The sequence below is a fragment of the Telmatherina bonti genome, assembly GCF_933228915.1.
Source record: "Telmatherina bonti genome assembly, chromosome: 20".
In the NCBI taxonomy this organism is placed as follows: domain Eukaryota; kingdom Metazoa; phylum Chordata; class Actinopteri; order Atheriniformes; family Telmatherinidae; genus Telmatherina; species Telmatherina bonti.
The window spans coordinates 12976661-12990793 of NC_136618.1; the positions used below are offsets into that span (position 1 = coordinate 12976661).

The 14133-nt window shown below is 38.1% G+C and overlaps 1 protein-coding gene across 4 annotated transcripts in view; it reads left to right on the forward strand.

The window, feature by feature from the left end:
• The window catches only part of ctnnd2a (catenin (cadherin-associated protein), delta 2a), a gene marked incomplete at both ends in the record, with an annotated part of 230044 nt that overhangs the window by 189198 nt on the left and 26713 nt on the right, over positions 1 to 14133 (forward strand). For all 4 annotated transcript variants that reach the window (XM_079259472.1, XM_079259473.1, XM_079259474.1 and 1 more), the window contains 3 exons: positions 1025 to 1207; positions 8085 to 8258; positions 10118 to 10268. In XM_079259472.1, coding sequence (XP_079115598.1) covers positions 1025 to 1207; positions 8085 to 8258; positions 10118 to 10268 — 508 coding nt within the window. The remainder of the gene's footprint in view (positions 1 to 1024; positions 1208 to 8084; positions 8259 to 10117; positions 10269 to 14133) is intronic.

Sequence of the window (14133 nt, forward strand, 5' to 3'; positions counted from 1 at the left end):
GCCCATTAATGTACATCATGTAAAGCTTTGTCTCAGAGGAAAAGCTTAAACCAGCACAAGGTCAAACAGATGAAATAGGAGCAAAGATACCTGCAACCTTGGATCCGCTTGTTTGTTCAAAAAGAAAAGTCAGGTGTAAGCCCTCTGCAAGACCGTTGCTCACCGTCTCATCCTGACCTCTGACCTTGCTGAGCTGACCAGAAGTCTTGCACATGATGTACAAACAAGAGCAAGTGGTGTTTCATGCTCTAAACCGTGCAACTGGAAACACAGGGACTGTGAATCAATGTGAAATTCAAAATGTCAAGATAAATTGTAAATGAAACACATCTTCTCCAACATGATTCCTTAATAGAATGTGAATAGAAATTCAGCTATGACTGCAGCTCACTGGAGTGAAACATTGTTTTGTTTGCTGCCTCTCTTGAGGGTGTTCAGTCACACTCCTCTGTAGTTTGTTTCGTGTAAACCAACGGTCAGACTTAGAGAAGATTGATGATTTGTCTTTGTTAATTTCCAGTCCGTTACCTTGCGGGCTTCCATTTCTCTGTGATATACACACACATACATGGATGTGATTGGGCAGATTCTCAAGAAATGCACACCAAAGAATAAACAGGATACATAGGACATGCATCCCTCATGTTCTGAGGTTTGCGTCCTTACTGCATGTTTAATGAGGTGTGAGATGATAAATAATTCTTCTCATTTAGATTCTTTTAATCTTATTTCAAAGTCAGAGTGAGAAAAATACATATATGCAGGTATGTTATCTATGAGTATATGGCTGTTTTCACAGAAGGCTGACGTGTGGCGTAATATTTCAAGAGTGGGTTGTTTTTATTTAGAACGCTTTGACTTTGAGTTACCTCTGTTTTGAATGAAGCTTTTTCATTAGGTGACATCAAACAGAGATCTTGCATCTCACCTTTGTCACTTTTCTTATTCATATCCATTCTTTTTATTTTCTCATCTCCCTCCTCCCCACCCTCGCTTCTCTCTCTTCATCTCCCTTCATCTCTAGACTGTGGAGAACTGTGTTTGTATCCTGAGGAACCTGTCATACCGACTGGCTGCCGAGACGTCCCACGGCCAGCAAGGGGGTTTGGAAGAGCTTGATGGCCTACTTTGTGATGCCAGTGGCCACGAGGGAGAGAGCTCTGGCTGCTGGGGCAAAAAGAAGAAGAAAAAGAAGGGAGCTGAGCAGGTACTTTAACAAATTGATGTATGAGGAATAAAAGAAAAAGTATGTTCACAGTCATTCCTTCAAAATGTCTTTGACAAAAGGTCTAAACTGGATTGTATGAATCTGTAAAATGTTTTAATCTGCACCCTTTATAATAGCACCACCAAAAGCGGAGGTCATCTCGAAATACGCAGCAAAGAAACTTCAATTACATACAAGCCATTTTAATCCAAACTCAATGCAATCCACTTTGAAGGTGATATTCTTTCGCTTGATGTCAAAGTCACGGTGCTGGGTAATGCCAAAATGAAATGAAATGGAAAAATTACTTTATTTATTCCCTGAGGGAAAATATTATGTTGGCAGGGTTTTTTTTTTGTTTTTTTTTTATTGTTTGGTCTGTTTTTAAAATGGAAATAATTCACAGCTAAGTCTTGTTCTGAAGGATGCTGACTGCCCGATCGGTCGGTCTGTTGTTTTCAAGGGGCTTCGCTATCCTTCACTTGACACAAAAAAATGGAGCAATACAACGGGAAATTGTGCAGTTAGTGATGAGTTGCTTAGTTGACATGCAACCAGAGAAGAAGAAGAGGAACAGAAAAAAGAAAAACTCAGAAACCATCCAATAAAAAGCCCCTGAAGAAGACGGAGAAGAAGTTCAGAACAGCGAAAGAATCTTTGTGGTTTTATTCTTATACTTCTCGTGGTGTAGAAGAATAAAACAACTTCATAGCGATGAGTTATTATAACTGGTGTCAAAACACTGAGGTGAACTCTGAAGTCAGCACGTCCCACTGTGGATCATCTGACCGAATAACATTCATAAAACACATGTGGAAGTGTTAATGTGTTTAAAACAAACATTCCCACTTCCATATGTAACGGAGTATAATGGGCCTTAACAGTGTAAAATCCCGTTCGCAGTTCGTCTCTTTTACAGTGGCACATCCAGGATGACAACATTTGTTATTAAAGCAAACTGCAGCACATCCTCCTTGAACATTCTGCTAACATTGATGGTTAAATTGTCTCATACAGTCTGAAAACAGCATACAGACAAATGAGAGTCTGGAATATGTTCTTGCAGCCATACCTCAGTGCAATACATCATATTGATTTCTCTGTATTCCTTATTTGGATGTATTGAACCCATCCATTTATTAGCTATCAATCACATATTACACAACAGAAGAGCAAAAAAACAATCTTTTGAATTTCCTCCATTCCTCTCTGCCTTGCTCCTGCTCTGCATCCTCTTCATTTCCTCTTCAGTTCATGGGGGATCTGGGGTTAATTCACTCATTAATTTGGTTTTGAAGCACTTAATCTGTTGATCCCAACGGTAAACAACGATTCCATTGCCATGGATACACATGATAACAAATCTTAAAAAAGATGTGTAGACACCACTTGAGCAGGACATCCTCTAAAATTTGATTGACATGTGGTGTCTTATAAAAAAAAAAAATGTATGAATGAAATGACAAACTACAGATCACTGCCACATTTTGGAACAGGGTCTCAAGTACCAAACCCCCGGGCACTCCTGTCTTCAGTAGCATAACAAGACTAGTCAAGACAAGGCAAGTTTATTTATATGGCACACAATACAATATGTTTTATATAAAACAGTGAAGGCATTAAAGGCTGTGCAAAGAGCACAATAAGAAATAGAAAAATGCTGATATAAGTAGCAAAAATCACCATAAAATTAAGATTAGAGCATAGCTCCATTGTCCATAAGTTTCAGCACAAGTATAAATAGTTGTGAAAAGGAATAAAGTACAGACGAAATACATTAAAAAGCAACATTTAAAAGAAAAATGCATCAAATGAAATATAAAAGGGAAAACTGATTTTAACAGGAGGCAAAAGCTGCATGTAGAGTTATATTTTTGTTCAGATACCTTTGCTGCATTTGGGAAGAAACGATTTGTGAATTTGGTATCTGCATAAAACATCAATTGCAGCAACAACTCGTCATACTCCTGAATTAAACAGTTAAAAAATAATATTAAAAAAACACATATCAAACTAATTAAACAGACTAAAAGGTTTAGTGCAGTGAGTGCTTTTAATCAAGGCCCAGGAAATTAATTTAGTAAAAACGCACTGATAAACAAGAGCTCTCTTATATGGCTCATAAAAACTGAGAGTAGACGCTCCATGTTCAGGTTTAAGTGTGGAGACAGAAATCATTATTAATACAAATTCATCAATAGATAATGAACTGAGGATCCAGGAACAGCATAGGGCCTAAAATTACTATAATCATAATTAGATAGTTTTTTGAACATGTAGGTTCCAGTCTGTCCATATTTGATGCGTTATTAAATTACAAGTTTAATTAATGACAAATGACAAAAAGCACTTTTTTTTTATTGGTAGGCAAACATTTAAGAAGGGTTTTTGTCATTAATTAAACTTGTAATTTAATAACACATCAAATATGGACAGACTGGAACCTACATGTTTAAAAAAAAAATCTATTTATGATTGTAGTTATTTTTTTTAGTTAATTTATTTTGAGAATATTGAAAATCTTACATACTCCACCTTTTAAGCACACAAATGGCTTTATTGTTACTATTTGATTAGGTCTAAAAAAATTGGGAAACTCTTGAAAGTCATCTGTAAGAGGAGCTGAAACTAAGACGCCTTGGCCAGGATGAATTGCTGCTGCACATGGTGTCAACAGGATGAGGAAAGAGGCACTGGTTTCCAGGGATACAAGACCTGTTTTAAAAGTTTCCTCAAACTCTGACAAAAATCTTACCTTTACCTTGAACAACACTCAGCCGGACGTCCTGGTCTACCACAGCAGCAGCTGGTCGGTTTTACCTGAATTCCAACAGTTAACTTTGAGGTTTTTTGTCCATTATCTATAAATGGAAGGAAAATCCTTCCTGTAATGCTTTTTTTTTTTCCCCCATTGGTCCTTATTAAGGATCTTTTTAGAAAGTTTTCCATAAAAAATAAGTTTGCAAAAAGTCAAAAGATATTTGGCAAAAGATAAATACAAGCTATTCTAATACAATAGAATAAAGATTTGACCGTGTATTGATTGCAGTTAGCGTCATAATCTTTGTTTTCCTTTTTTTTCATCCTTGTTTTTGACACATTGAATGATATATCATCATAGATTTAGACAAATTGCTCCTGAACAACACTCACGGGGATACATTTGCTTCAAAGAAGAGACAGAGGATTAGTAGAAAGACAGACACAGATGGGAGAGATGCTGAACAGGAGGCTAAGAAAGCAACAGACTGATCTGATCTGAGAGACGCTGGGCAAGGAGAGAGAGAGTTTTCTTGAGAGACAGACAGTAATGTAGCCTCTTTAATCATTCATTTAATCATTAAGTCAGCGAGGCCAGTGAATGAGCCTGGAATGGACCTAAACAGTCTTAATGGACTACCAGTAAACTCAGTTTCTTACTATCTGCTGTATTCTCATGAGCTCTGATGGTAAGCAGATTAAGTAACAATGCTGAAGTACATTCAGAAGCTCTGATATGTTGTTGCCATAGAACTACAGTAAAGAGCATTTACTCTTCTTAATAACCTATATGCAATGCAAGTGTGTACCATATTTACTTCAATGACACTTGATTGCTGTCTTGACCTGAGACTTCATAGAGGTACCTTTTTAAGTCAATAAAGAAAAAAAGGCAAAATATTTTAAACTGTTGATGAAATTGATGAGACGTTGCAAAAATTTAGATGTGCAAATTAACATAATTGAAATTCTTTTTGCATTGTGTGTCCAGGACAGAAGAGTGAAGCAGATGCTGGTTGTTTTAATGCCTCGACGGCAACATTGACTGATCAGAGAATCAATGTACAAATAAAATCTGGAAATTCTGTCTCAGATACAGTCCAGTTTATCTTGAGACAAAGAGGAGGAGGGGAACCAGCAGAGCGAAGCCAGCAGGGTCAATGAAGAGATGGAGAAGCAGAACTGGATGGTGGAAGGGACGGAAATAGAAGAGAAAGCAGGGAAAGAGAGAAAGCAAAGTACAGTAACAGCACAGGAAAAGAGAAGCGGGAAGAAGGAACAAAGGAACAAGGGAAAGTAAAATTTACAGTTAAAGTTAAAGATGAAACAGATATTTGTGGATTACTGCCAACATTGCAAACATTTGGAAATGCCCTCTGACGCAGAGATCCAGGCAATTTGTCTGTTGTAGTAGAAAGGTTGGAAAAAAATAAAGGTTATTCTTAAATTTTGTACTATTTTCATTCACATTTATTTTCTTTTTCTTGTCTTTTTATGTTAGACAGGAATTTATGTACAAACTACCTCCTCAGAATATATTTTTTCTTTATTCTACGATGTGAGGTCAGTTTCATGTATGTAGTTTTACATGGACAAGAAATGTTGTTTTGGTACATTAACAAACTGGAAAACCAAAGATCACACTGAGACTGAAATCTGTAACTCCGAGGAAAGGTAGGGGACACTGAATAAATGGTATGTGGTAGTAGCCTAGCACCCCCCCCCCCCCCCCCCCCCCCCCCCCCCACCCTTACCTTTCTGCAGCATTATGCAGATTTACTCGAAGACCCTGCAGGGAAGCCGATGGGGAAGAGTTTTCTCGGCTGCTGCTGAATGATTCTTTAAAGTTTCATTGTGTAGCATTTGGCCAGATTTATTACCACGAGAAAAATATATTATTAATGAACTTCTTTTTGTTTTATCCAGACTTGGGACGTAGAACAAGCTCTTTATATTTTCATTTGGTGATCATTCCTGCAGTCTACAATCCTGCAGTGCCATGCATCTACCCAGAACAGACTAAAGCAAACACATTTAATATCCACCACATTTTTGTGTGACCACCTGAGTTTTCTCCAGTAGCAGACTGGGGAAAAGTCAGCCGTGGCATTTTGTACCAGACCAGTTCATACACGATCATACACATGACAAATCTATAGGCTCCCTTTAATGTGAATGTCAAGCATTTAATTCACTAAAACCATGCAGTGAGTTAGCACGAATGGGTAGACACATTAAATACTTCCAAAATGTGTCATTTTGATAAAAAAATAAAAATCTATACTCCAGCACGGTGATGAATATTAGAGGAATATTTCCTGCTGTGTGAATAATTAAGAAAGAAACAAAGAAAAGTGATGAATTAGATGAAAACTGATTCTGGGCTGAAACATGTAGACAGAGCGTCTCTGTGTCTTCCTGCTCTTCTCCTTAAGAAATGTTATCACAACAAGGCTCAGTGAAAGTTTGAATGGATCTTTTAATCTTTTTTTAACTTAATGATGCGGTCCGGTCCAGAATTATTGAATTCTTTGGTAAGGAGTCAGTAGATGGATCAGCTCTATGTCTGAAGTGGAAGACAATAAATAAAGACGAAATCTTTAGTTTCTCATTACGGTATATTGTCCATCAACAGCTACACAGAAGCTGAATCGAACACATTTTACCCAGTTATCAGCCCATAATAACCAGTAAACTGAGGAAAATCAGAAAGTTGCTGACCCGTCATGATTGTTGATGAATGACTGTTTAAAATGATGTTCAGATGATTTAGTTCTGAAAGACATAACTCGATTTAAGATCTGTTGTTTTGTAAACAGATAGCTTGTTTACGGCTAACTGGTTTGCATGGATCTGACTTACTGGGTTAAATGGGTCGTAGTTTTATTTTTTTTTAATTTTTTTTGTTCTCATTTAAATCGCTTCTTTTTCCGGTAGCTGCATCGTCTAGCACAGTACCAAAGGGGGTTTAAAGTATCGGATTGACTCAGCCTGCAGTCAGTTAAGAACAGAACTGGTTCACAGATTCATTTCTACGTTTACATGGGAGTTTTAATTCCTCTTTAACTCCGAATTAATGTTAATTATGCTTTAAAATGACGAAAAATTACCATGTAAAAACCTAATTCCTAATGCAAATTTCTGTTCGGAATTAAACCTAATTCCGATGTAAGTGACTGGTTTATTTGCATTTTGTTCCCACCTGTTTAATTCCTCTGTCATGTAAACCTTAATTCCTCTTTAAGTTAATTCCAGTCGTTCTGCGAATGCTTGTTACTTTGTCCCGTCCTAATGTTTTGCCTCCCGTCTTTGGCAGTCTAATTTCCTTCTCCTTCTCAGTTGCTGTAGAAAGTGAAGTAGTGCTTGTGTCAACTTGGTACTTCAAAATTACAAAGGGGTAAATGACAAGTGCTTATTATGTAGTTCCAAGTTACGACCGAAATGACGAGAAACACGGAGCGAACTTTGTTTATTTCCGGTATGTCTATACGTCACATGCGCCCTCTGTCCAATCAGAACCCTTCCCAATCCACCGCCCTAAAGCAGAATTGAATGACGCGTTTCATTATTGTTTCTACGTGAACTCGTAGGAGAATATTGTTCATTCAGAATTATTTAATTCTGAATTATTAATTCCTAATTTAAAAAAACCATCATGTAACCGTACCCCATGTGTTTCATGGGTCAGACATGGTCAGAAAACGAGTTCTGTGCTGTTTTGATGAATAAATTAGTCAAGCACAGGAACCATATCCATTGGCCAACACTATTTACAAATTTGAGTGGGCCAGCCCAGATCAGTGCAGCTTCATGGACCAGTCAGACCAATAAATAAATTGTCAGCCCAAAAGATTGTGCTGGCCAGCTAGGAAAATGATCAGATGGCAACTCCATTCCTGGATTTTCCTGCACTTTTAGGAGGGGGGGTGTGCATTTACATAAACGCTTCCAAGCATTGAGGAAAATAAATGCATATGTGTCTAAATACTTCAGATCCTGCATACTCATCACTTAAGCAAAATATAAAGTCCTGTAAATGCTTGCTAAGTGCAGTAAATTTATCAGCTGCATTTTTATGAACAGTATTTGACATAAAAATGTTTGTCCTGTTTTACAGTGGGATGGGGTTGGCCCCTTTCCAGAGACAGCAGAGCCCCCAAAAGGGGTTCAGATGTTGTGGCACCCCACCATTGTCAAGCCTTACCTTACCCTGCTTTCAGAATGCTCAAATCCCGACACCCTGGAGGGGGCAGCTGGCGCTCTGCAGAACCTGGCTGCAGGCAGCTGGAAGGTGCATACCACCCAAAATGTTTGTCCTCTTTCTTGGTGTATTTGTAACAGTTTATTAGTAACTAAGATTTAGCATAAAGTCTGTCTGTAACAGAATGTGTATACATACTTTTTGAGCAGGTTTGCTGTTTCTGCACATGTAGTCCAGCTGATTTAAGTGTGTTTGTCTGAGCGAACATGTCCAGCCAAGCGTGTGATTATGTGTGCCTGCAGCCAATACCTCCATCACATCAAGCAATATGTGCAGTCTTTTGCTTCCATACCAGTATTAGTCATTATCAATCCCCAGGATTGGATTTAGTTTAAATCATAATGTAAAAATAAAATCAGGACTCTGTAGATTTAATGTATTTTCACGGAGGGCTTTTATTCATGAAACTGTTTTAAAGTGTTCAAGTAAACGTGGACAGTAGAGAAGTTTCCCGATTAAAATTTAGTGGTTTATTTAGTTTGAGTAAATTCCACTCAGTCTCACTCAAGATGCAGTCAGATGAAGCAACGTTGCATCTGCTAATGACGATTTCCCGCCTTACATTTCAGCTTAGTCCTGTGTTTTATTTGTAATACAGAATGCGCTAAAGCAATGCAATTACTTATGATTTAAATGCTCTAAAACTCAATACTCCAGGGAGTAGATACGGTTCAGCAGCCGCTGACTGATGGAGGCAGCTAGGTAGTAGTAATGTATGACTCATGCGGTCTTATTAGAGTGTATTGTGAAGACAGCTTTTGCCTTGAGGGAGGTTTATATAAGGGTAGAAGGCAGAGTGTGATGGTATCACCTCAATATGACCTTAAAAACACAGATGTTTGTGGGATGTGTGTGTGTGTGTCTGAGTTTCATTTGATAATATTTCCATTGATGGGAAAGTGGACAGACAGAGCGAGAAAGAGGAGTGTTCTATAAAAATCAATGCAAGAGGAGGAAACTGAGGGGGCAGGTGGTCTTAAAGATATTGCATTCTATATTTTGGTGTCACTCAACATGTCTTCTCCAAGCAAGCTTCCTCTCTCTGCTTTATGAGCAGAGTTGCTAACAATGAGACTCTGCACATTTAAGTCTAGGCTAAGACACGGGTTCAATTCTCCCCAATGATAAATGATGATATGAAACATAATTTCCCCCATTTTTTGCCCAAAAGATAAACAATCTTTTGAATTTAACTAAACTTAACAGCCTGCAAAAGTAAATGTTTCATGTGTCACAAATCATCGGCATCGCATTACTTTACTCATATCCCTTAGTGGTTCGAGTTAAGCACGCATTTCTTCTGTCTTCAGCTCACACATAAAGGCAAGCACCATTTGAGTCATTCTGGGTCGAGTGGTCCACTTAAGCTTTACCTTGATAGTTACTGAGGGAGCAGAGAGTGATCTCCAAGCTGAAAACTCCTCACTTTAGTTCATATGGGTAAATCACTGTAATCCCCCCCTCGCTGTTCTCATATTTCCCCTTATTGCACCATCTTCCAATCAACCTCACAGACTGAACTCTGTCTGCATTTTCCCTCTTTTTTTTTTTTTTTTTTTTTTTTTTTTTAAATTAATTTAACCACTTCCTTTACTGAAAATCAAGTGCGAATAACCACACAGGGTGAACTGATGAGATGACAGTATTAACACAGATTAAAGTCAATGTTAATTGTCTCATGAAGCTCCCATAAGCTTAATTTAATGAAAAATATGGAATAGTTTAATAATGATTTATTATTTAAATGGCAATAATTCTTTTTTTTTTTTTTTTTCTTTCATTTTTGCCACTTTCCCATTTAAATTTCACGAGAAGGAGCTTGATTGTCAATATAACTTGACATCTACGCCTGTGTTCAGTTAATGGTAATGCCATTTCCTCCTTGTTAGTGGTCCGTGTACATTCGGGTTGCTGTCCGTAAGGAGAAAGGCCTTCCTATCCTGGTGGAGTTGCTGAGGATAGACAACGACAAAGTGGTGTGTGCTGTTGCCACTGCTCTCAGAAACATGGCGCTGGACATCAGGAACAAGGAGCTTATTGGTGAGTAGTGATGACGTTCCTGAGAGGCAATGTCCCTTCTTTTGTCATCAATATGCAAACCTGTCAAGCAACATGGATTTTGAACACCTGCTGTCTAATTCTTAGTTTTAGTCTCTCTTTTTTTTTTCCCTTCGTTCATGTCACCTCCAATTACATACACTCATTGCTCTTCCACTGTGCCTTCTTCCCTTTAATTGGATATAATTTACAACTTGTGCAAACATGTAATCACTTCTGACTAATCTCGTTTGGAACAGTCAACTTTGCATCTGCTGCTGTATTTTAACCTGTGAAATACTTTTTATTGACTAGATCAGTTTATTTGTGATCATTTTTATCGAGTTTTATGAGATTTAAAATGATAGTGGTATCCAGCCATCAAAACAGTCATGAGCAACACACTGTGAAGCATACATTAGTTGGGCTTGCTTTAGTCCTCCTCTGTTCCCGATGTTGTTGTTATTGTTGTTGTTTTCAATTTCAGCAATAGAGTGTGATCAATTTACATAATTACTTATTTAAGTGAGGCTATGGTTTGTTTCTGTGTGAGGGATTTGGATTAATAAAGATGGTACAGTGCAGTCTGTGAGTTAAGGAAATAACTTAGCAGATAATGTGTAATTATAGAAAGGTTGAACGGAGCAGGAAGCAGGGAGAGGGAGTAGCACATCAAAGGCTTGCATTGGGCTTTGAGAAACACACTCTGTAATGAGTGAGCCTTAGTCAGTCTGGTAGCATCACCTCATCCAGAGACTACGAATCATTAGTTAACCTAGTGTTGGAAGAGGCATCTTATTTCATCCTTATTTTGTTCTTCTTTTTTTTTTTTTGCCCATCGCAATGCAGCATTCAGGGGTCAAGTCACAACCAGGAATATTTTCATCTTCCTAAATACACAACACACACGCACAAATCACTGTACGTGTATGTTGTGTGTTAGAGCACATCTCTCTATCTCCAAAATCGCTGATAATTACAGCTTCTTTGTGGGCTCGGTGGTTTCCATAGCAACCCTGGAACCCTCCTTTTCTTGCTCAGGGCTTCTGGAGCATATCTGGGTTTCGCAGCGAGTTCTTGTTGTTGTTCCTCACGGAACAACAAGCAATGCTGCAGCCAAAGCTTAACACGCCCCCTACTTCGGTCTGGCTGGCACACTGCAAAGGATTAAAGGGGTAATTAGTGCTTTTTGCGCAAGCTCTTTATTAGCTCTGAATGATATTTGTCTAATGTTTTGTAGTTCTTCCTCAATGCGCATGCTAATGCATCAGCAGGACTAAAACTCTCACCCTGGCTGCTACATTCTTTATAAAAGATATTTAGAATTCATAAAACTTAATGTGTCTTATCCAGCTGCAAGGTAGGTTAAAATGTGCAATATTATTAGTTTAGATAATGAGAAAAGCAGTTTTCTTCCATTTAAATGATGCAGTTGCTCTCATATCATGAATGTAAATGTGAAATTTGAAATAAATTTACATAAATAAAATACACCACTTATGAAGATATGATTAAATAAGATATTTTTACTTTGGAAATTTAAATTTTCTCTGTTGAATCATTAGATTTATCTTTGCTTTTAAATATTCAACATAAATGTGTTTAGTAACTTGATTTCTTGCTAATTAAATGGGAAACTAGGTTTTCATTTTAACTGTAGCTTTATGTATTTAGTTAAATTAGGATGACATGGTCATATTAGTAAAAAAAAAACAAAAAAAAAACAAACAGGGCAATGTAAATGGAGCAAATTTTTTCAAGTTTAGTTAACTTCATAATTGAGAATAATAAGTGCTAAAGCCCAACAGTTTGTTAAACCCTTTTCAGACCTTTCGATCTGAAAGTATGATAATGTCATGTAAACACTCTCACCATCAACTATGGTCTTGTGTCTTTTTACCCCTTAACTGCAGAAGAGACCTAGTCTTGTTTAGATCCACTCTGATTTGTCCATGTTTAACTCTGAGAGCAGTGTCTCATCACCGCAGAGAATCAAACCAAAGATGTGGATTTGTGCAAACATGGGGATCGTCATCAACCCAGCAACTTGCTGCACTCACGGTGTCACAGCTTCTCTAATCCTCAGCAATTATTTCCAATTAGCAGGCGAGAGACAGGGTGCACCTGGACAGGTTGCCCGTCTGTCGCAAGGCCAGCACAGACAGACAAACAACCATTCCCATTCAAGGGATAATTTACTGGGACCAGTGAATCAGCTTTGGTCAGATAAAGTTCAAAGCACAAATCCAGCACTTGTATTGTACGGAGAAACCCTTTATTTCTTAACAAGCTAATGCTAGAGAACCTTATAGTATCACATTCTCTAATTTGCTCAGCATGGATTCCTTTTCTTACTTCCCCTGTTCTCGCCTCATTCCCTTCTACCTGAGATGTGACTGGAGAGAGAGGAGAGAATAGTCCAGGCATGAGACGTTTAAGAAAATGAACCACACTTGCTTCTGCCCCATCATATTAAACCGTCCATTGAATATGACATATGGAGCAGCTGCACATCTGCTCATAATTAATGAGCTGTTGGCATAAACAACCTGCAGATACATACACACTTTCAAGTGTGTCCAAACTTTTGACTGCGACTGTAAGTTAGATGTAGAAACTATTTTTGGTCTAGCTTGCTTAAGGGGAAGGGGTGAATGTAGCTCCAGAGGAAGAGTAGATGCTATCCGGGCTTCCCCTACGTTGGCCCCCAATTCATCTGTTGGGATATGAGTGTGTAAATCTGTGAATGCCATGCAGTGTAAAGCGCTTTGTGTGGTCAACATTACTGGAAAACTGCTTTGTAAGTACAGTCCACTTGCTATTTAAATCACCATTTAAGTTGGACATATGTGTTTGCACTGTCATGCTTTTCCACACCTCGACTGCAAATGTTGTCTGTTGCTGAGTTTGTCTTCCACAAGTTTGGTGTAAAAAAATTCAATCCAGAATAATGAACTCTTTACTTTATCCATGCAGTCTGTCCCTGTGCACATCATAATTCTCCAGACTGCTTCTGTCCTGTCAGATCACTTCTGTATACAAATGTACATTTCTCTTCCCTTGTTATTATAGTTGTTTGTGTCTAATTAGCATCTTTACACGACTTAAAACTTGTTACGATTGGGTTGGTAATGTTAGGAGCTTGGCACATCCTCATGCTCATCACTTACATGATGCTATGAGATGCTATCCAATTCCACAAACAAGAGTGGTTGATGGTCAACTAGCATGGTTGTGTTGGCCACTCCAGCATGACCAGCATGCCTAAACTGATCTAACAGATGCTCATTTGAGTTGAGGTCTGGACTCATGCCAGATCATTTCACTCTCTCCACTCTGAAATTCTGGAGGTCTGCAGATATAGAATTGCTACTGGCTTCAGAATCTCATTCCAATATGTGTGTCTGTCACACAGGTGTCAGTCATGCATCTGTGTCTGGCACACACCTGAAAAAAACTTGAATTTCAAAACAGAAGTGTATATTGCATGAATTTTTTTTTGTGGCACTATCCACACACCGCTGGGCAGCTCAGTTCCACAAAAGCATTAGCTTTTATAAGTTATACCTAAAGCTAACTAATCAGGCTTTTCAAACGCACATAAGAAAACACCGGTTGAAATTGTTAAAGAGAAGAAATAATTGACTAAACACAAAATTTCCCTACTATAATTGCATTTTCCCACGGTCCCTGGGTTCCAGACTTCAAACACTGAATGTTTGCAAAGGATTCACAAATAAATTAAACAAATAAAAGTACAATTTTTGTCATGGTTATGTTCAATTTTCCACCATTTATGGGCTTACGTTTCAGTTTCCCAAAGAAGTTTCATACGTTTGCCATACATAACACACATTTAACAGCAGAA